This window comes from Leucopleurus acutus (genome assembly GCF_964270905.1).
Source record: "Leucopleurus acutus genome assembly, chromosome: 13".
NCBI lineage: Eukaryota > Metazoa > Chordata > Mammalia > Artiodactyla > Delphinidae > Leucopleurus > Leucopleurus acutus.
In genome coordinates, this window is record NC_139155.1 from 43,596,530 (window position 1) to 43,602,529 (window position 6,000).

Genomic DNA, 6,000 nt, shown 5'->3' on the forward strand with positions numbered 1-6,000 from the left:
ATCTAGCTTTTTGTGTTAGATGCTATAGTTATTAAACTAAACATAATTTTATATTTTTATGGGTTTTGAAAACTATAAAACACATATATTATCATTCACAAACATTATCTCATTTGGCCCTTGCAACAACCCTGTGAAACAGGTTGTTTCTACCCCTGTTTTATGGAGAAGAAAACAGGCTGAAAGGAGTTAAATGACTTGACCAAGTGATACAGCTAGTAAGCTGTGGTCTCCCAACACAAACCCACCATTCATACATTTATTCAATACCAAATACATACAGTAGGCTCAGGTAAGTACAAGTAGACCTGGGTTGCTGCCTTTTAAGAGCTTACAGTCTAGTAGGAGTGTGCCTTCCAATGCAGGGGATGTGGGTTCAATCTCCCTGATCGGGGAACTAAGATCCCATATGCCGCAGGGCAACTAAGCCTGTGCGCTGCAACTACTAAGCCCGTGCCACAACTAGAGAGAAGCCCGCGTGTCGCCATGTAGAGCCCGTGTGCTGCAACGAAAGATCCCATGTGCCGCAGCTAAGACCCGATGCAGCCAAAAATAAATAGATAAATATTTTTAAAACTTGTTAAAAAGAGCTTCCAGTCTAACTGGTGAGAATGGCATCAGTCAAATCGTCTGATCCCAAAAATATTATGATTATGAACTGTGATAAGAAGTACAAAGAGGGATTTCCCTAGTGGCGCAGAGGTTAAGAATCCGCCTGCCAATGCAGGGGTCATGGGTTCGAGCCCTGGTCCAGGAAGATCCCACATGCCTCGGAGCAACTAAGCCCATGAGCCACAACTACTGAGCCTGCACTCTAGAGCCCACGAGCCACAACTACTGAGCCTGTGTGCCACAACGACTGAAGCCCGCATGCCTAGAGTCTGTGCTTCACAACAAGAAAAGCCATCGCAATGAGAAGCCCGCGCACCGCAAGGAAGAGTAGCCCCCACTCACCACAACTAGAGAAAGCCCATGCACAGCAACGAAGACCCAACACAGCCAAAAATAAATAAATAAATTTATTTTTAAAAAAAGATGGCCTAGAGCAGCAATTATTATATCAGCAAGAAACCATATAAGCCTGGCTTTCAGATTTATAACAAGTACGTAGTAAAGAAGATATTTTGAAAATATGTATTTAGAGCATGACTGTCCAAACAGGATACCAATAAAGGTGTTCAAATTGTAAGAAATATTAAGTGAAAATTCAGGGACTGGATAATCCAAAGCAGGTCAATAAAGAATCATACAAATCTGTGCTTAATGAGAAGTGGAGGCTGATTTATATTAGCTCATTTTAAAAGATGCTTCCTGGGACTTCCCTGGTGGTCCAGTGGTTAAGACCCTGCGCTCCCAGTGCAGGGAACACAGGTTCCATCCCTGGTTGGGGAACTAAGATCCCGAACACTACCTGGCATGGCCAAAAAACAAAATAAAAATAAAATAGGCCCCGAAGCAAACAGATTAGATTTCCATTTTTAACAATCTGGCAAGGCATCAACTTGTTATTATATGTAATTTTCATTGTGATAGAGCTTACTTCTAACTGTACAGAGTTATTTCTTTAACCATTCAAAATAGAGAAGGGAGGTTTGGTTCAAAGAGTCTTTGAAGATTACAAAGGGAAAAAAAACAAGAGATAAATACCTTACCACTATGCCAGTCTGTACCTTCTGAAACATACCTGCTCAACTTTCATATTCTTAATTCATCTTTACATGTTTTTCAAAACATCTGACCACTCTAAGGCATCTGACACTGCTGACTACCTTTCCTTAAAATTCTTCTCGGTTTCCCGTCACACTCTATCTTGATTTTCTTCCTATTCTTGTCCATTCCTTCTCAGGCTGTTCTTTTCTCCACTTTACATTTAAATATATATTCTCCAGCACTTTGTTCTATCTAGATCTCTGTTATCTTTCAATTTATACTCCTCCTCCAGGGGCTACATCCATACTCACAGCTTTAGTTCCATGTATTCCAGATCTACGTACATACACTTAACTACTGGACATACAATCATCAAATCTTACACAATCTCCTTAAAATGTCAGGAATCTCTTCTCTCCATTCCCTCTATCATTACCTTGGTTCAGGTTCTAATCGTTTCTCTCTGACAGAGCAATGAATGACCTCTTCACTAGTCTCACCAGTACCAAGCTAGACAAGGCTAGTAATTAGTAAGCATTCTAAAATTTAAATGTGATCATGCTGCTCCCCTGCCAAAATTATTCAGTAGGTCTCTATGGCTTTCAGGAAGAAGTTCAAATTGGCTTACACAGTAAATTCCTGCCAATGTCGCTAAGCTCCATCTCTACCACACTCAATCTTTTGGCCAAACTTTGTAATCGGGATACAGTTTGTATCTTAACCCCTCCTCACCTCTGCATATGCTGTAAACCTAATCAGGGTATTCCCCAACAATCCCTGAATGCCAATTCTGACCTAAAGTATAACTTCATCCAGGAAATCTCTCCTAAACTCATAGGCTAATTTAGACACCTGCTCTCAAGGCTCACATAAATTCTCCTCAATTTCTTCCATACCAATCACATTCATGTATAGGTCTTCTCCATTAGACTATTAACATTCTCCAGAGAAAGAGCACTTTGTTTTGTTTTGGCCTCACGACATGTGTGACCTTAGTTCCCCGACCAGGGATCGAACCAGTACGGAGTCTTAACCACTGGACAGCCAGGGAAGTCCTAGAGAAAGAGCACTTTGTATTCCCTGTAACTGACACACAGAAGGCATCCGACAATTGCTGTTTGAAGGAATGAATGAGGATTAAATGAGAATTTATACTTTGGTAAAGTTATTCTAGTGATAATGAACTTGCTCCTTTTACTAGAATGGGCAAATCCTTCACTGCAGTTGAAATGGCACAGGGGCTGAAAGCTCTTATCACCTCATCTCTCACTATTCATGAACAAAAAATTAATTTTGTAGCTAAATATAAATTTGTTTAAAGGCACAGGTTTGTCCTCTGTGAAAAGGGAAAAGCAAATGACATTCCAAACTAGGTTATTTAAAACAGAATTCTATTTCCCCACCAAACTCCTCCCAATCAATACCCTGTTCCACCATTACCACCCTTTCCAAAGAAAACTTTTTCTCCCTCCACCTTAATTAACTGTTTAGCCAGAACCTTAGACCAACTGTGTGTTCATTTGAGAGGGGACAATGCTGGTAAAGGAGGGGATGGAGGAGGGTGAGTAGTAAGTGTCCAGTTCTCTTAACAAAACCTACTCCATATTTTCTTTTCACATCCCAGCCCAGGGAGGTGATTTAAGAAAAGTCCTCAACAATCATCTTCACTCTCTTTTCCACAGCCTTGATTGACATCAAGCCAAAACTACAGTTTGATTTAATAAAATGTCTCACAAGGGAAGTGAACTAGAGCAAACTGCATGGAATTTTGAGGGGAACTAGAGATTACAATGAGTTCTATGAGGTCAATCACCTAACAGGTAATTGAAATGATTCTGTCCAGAAAAGACCTACTGCCTCACTGTGCCCTCCCTTCCCTCCTTTTCTTCCACCCACTGCCAGCCCAAGCACAGAAAAGGCATCAAGTTATAATAAACACTAACAGATTAAAGACTAAAAGTATACACTGCTCCCTAAACATCTCAAGATATTTTTCTAACAATCTGCATTTGTTGCACCAAATGATAAAGGAACAAGATTGTCATTCATCTCCCGTAAGCGGCAAAAATATAACTGGCATAACTTCTATGGTGAAAAGTCACATACTCTTGGGCTCACACAACCACTATCATTAGGAATAAGGTAGACAACAGTGCAGGGAAGACTGGGGATCGGAGTGAAAAGAGTGGGTCTCAAGAAACAACTGTAAGGAAGTTTGTGATTAAGAGCCCCAAATTCGGGCTTCCCTGATGGCACAGTGGATGAGAGTCCGCCTGCCAATGCAGGGGACACGGGTTCGTGCCCCGGTCCGGGAAGATCCTACATGCCGCGGAGCGGCTGGGCCCGTGAGCCATGGCCGCTGAGCCTGCGCGTCCGGAGCCTGTGCTCCGCAACGGGAGAGGCCACAACCGTGAGAGGCCAGCGTACCGCAAAAAAAGCAACGGGAGAGGCCACGACAGTGAGAAGCCCGCGTACCGCAAAAAAAAAAAAACGAACCCCAAATTCAACAATCCATTCTTTACAAAATTATAGAACCCCCCCCAAAAAAAAAGGTCGAAGGAGAAATCGATTTAGAAACTTGTTCGACTCTTTTCAGCTATTTGTAAGCACACAGAACTTTCAAGCCTGAATGTACTTTTTCAAATAGAGATTTCCAAGCCTCACCTGCCAGAAATTCTTTACAAGTTTGTAATGGAGCCTGGGAATTGGCATGTTTACTTAAAAAGCTCCCCAGGGACTCTGATCAGCAGCTAGGTGTGTCAGAAATGCTATACACCTTTACCAGAAGGGCTCCTTCTAACCCTTATGGACACCCTACGAGTCTATATTAATTATCAAAGTTCTTCCTAACAGCATCAGGCCACCTCACCGAATCCCTCTGTGTTCTCCATCACCCGTAGGATTACTGCCTTAATTTCAGTTCATTCCTCACAACAGCGGTCTATCTTTCTCATCTCCACCCTTGTAGTAATCAAGTAATAAGCAGAAGAGTAAAACAAAGGGAAACTATCACTTCAATACCCGGAAATCCTGTCAGTTCTAACATATGAGGGAAGCAAACCCATTCTAGGTCATTCCAACCTGCACTGAATTTTGAACGCATCGAAACACTTTCAAAGGTGGTCTGTGAAGCGGGTCTGAAAGGTTAAGTTAGAAGAGAGCTCCTCGATCTGGAAAGGATGGGCCAAGGTTCTGAAAGGAAAAGGGAGACCTGAAAGCGGGGCGGGTCGGGGAGCCGGGCGAGCGGGCCGTGCGGGCACCTCCGGCCGGTTCTGACACTCGACACCCCAGCCTTCACTCAGGTTGCTAGGAAACAAAAAGGCTCCACGTTCCCTGCAATTCCTCCCGGGCCTGCAGGAGAAGACAGGGGCCTCGGGGCCCGAGGACGCCACGGGGACAGGCCTTGGCACTGCCCCGGGCACTGCCCCGGGGGCGCGGCAACGAGGCAGCTCCGGGGCCCGGGAGCTCCGGCTGAGGGGCCAGGCGCAGGGAGCGGGCCGGGAGTTAAGGGGGAGGGCGGCCTGGCCTCCGACCGGCCGCAAACGGGCCCTCGGCGCCGAGCGGCGCCCGGAGAGGCCGTGGCGGGCTCGGCTCCCGCCAGGCCGCAGCCCAGGGTCCGGGGCGGGGTGAGGGGCCTAAACGACCACCCGGCTCCGCGCGGGGGAGGGGGCGTCTACTCACACGTGCTGACAAGCCGCGGTCCGTACGGGCGTTTTGAGCACCTCCTGACAGACGGGGCAGTAGAAATCATCTTCGGTGTAGGACGTGGCCGCGGAGAGCTCCTCGGCCATGTCGGGAGATGGGGGATCGAGGTTATGGCGGCGGCAGCGGCCCAGGTGGCGGCGTCTGCCCGGGGCCCGACTCACTGCGTGAACCAGGAGGGGGCGGGGAATCGCGTCAGGAAGCGGCTCGCGCCAGGAAGGAGGCGGGGCCCTGGAGGGGCGGGGCCCGGCGGAGCCGGGCCGGGCCGGGCGGGGCGGGGCGGGGCGGGACGGGACGGGGCGGGGCGGGACAGAAAGCCGAGACGTTACGGCCGCACGCGCCGGGCGAGGGTAAATCCCCGGGCTGCTGCTCTTGCCGGGGCAGGACGGGGAGGCGGCGCTGGGCGGGAGGCAGCGGCAGAAAGAGCGACCCCGCCCGAGGCCACTCCCTTACCTGGCTCCGCAAGGCAGACGCGACTCAGCCCTCTTCTGCGCCGCCGGCGTCATTTTCCCCGGCCTTTCGGCTCCTTTTCCCCACCCCCTCCTCGAGCCCCCCACCCGCGCAGCCGGCTTTCGGCCGCAACCTACGGTTTTCCGCGGCTCCCCGCCCCGACCCTACACTCCACTTGCGTAGACGCTCACTTAGGTG

At 48.0% G+C, this 6,000-nt stretch overlaps 1 protein-coding gene across 1 annotated transcript in view; it reads right to left on the bottom strand.

The window, feature by feature from the left end:
* Nucleotides 1-5,500, bottom strand: part of RNF138 (ring finger protein 138) — a 43,418-nt gene extending 37,918 nt beyond the window's left edge. The window contains exon 1 of the mRNA XM_082853687.1: nucleotides 5,332-5,500. Within this exon, the coding sequence (XP_082709813.1) occupies nucleotides 5,332-5,441 (110 nt within the window). The 5' untranslated portion in view covers nucleotides 5,442-5,500. The remainder of the gene's footprint in view (nucleotides 1-5,331) is intronic.
* Nucleotides 5,501-6,000: the final 500 nt, after the last annotated feature.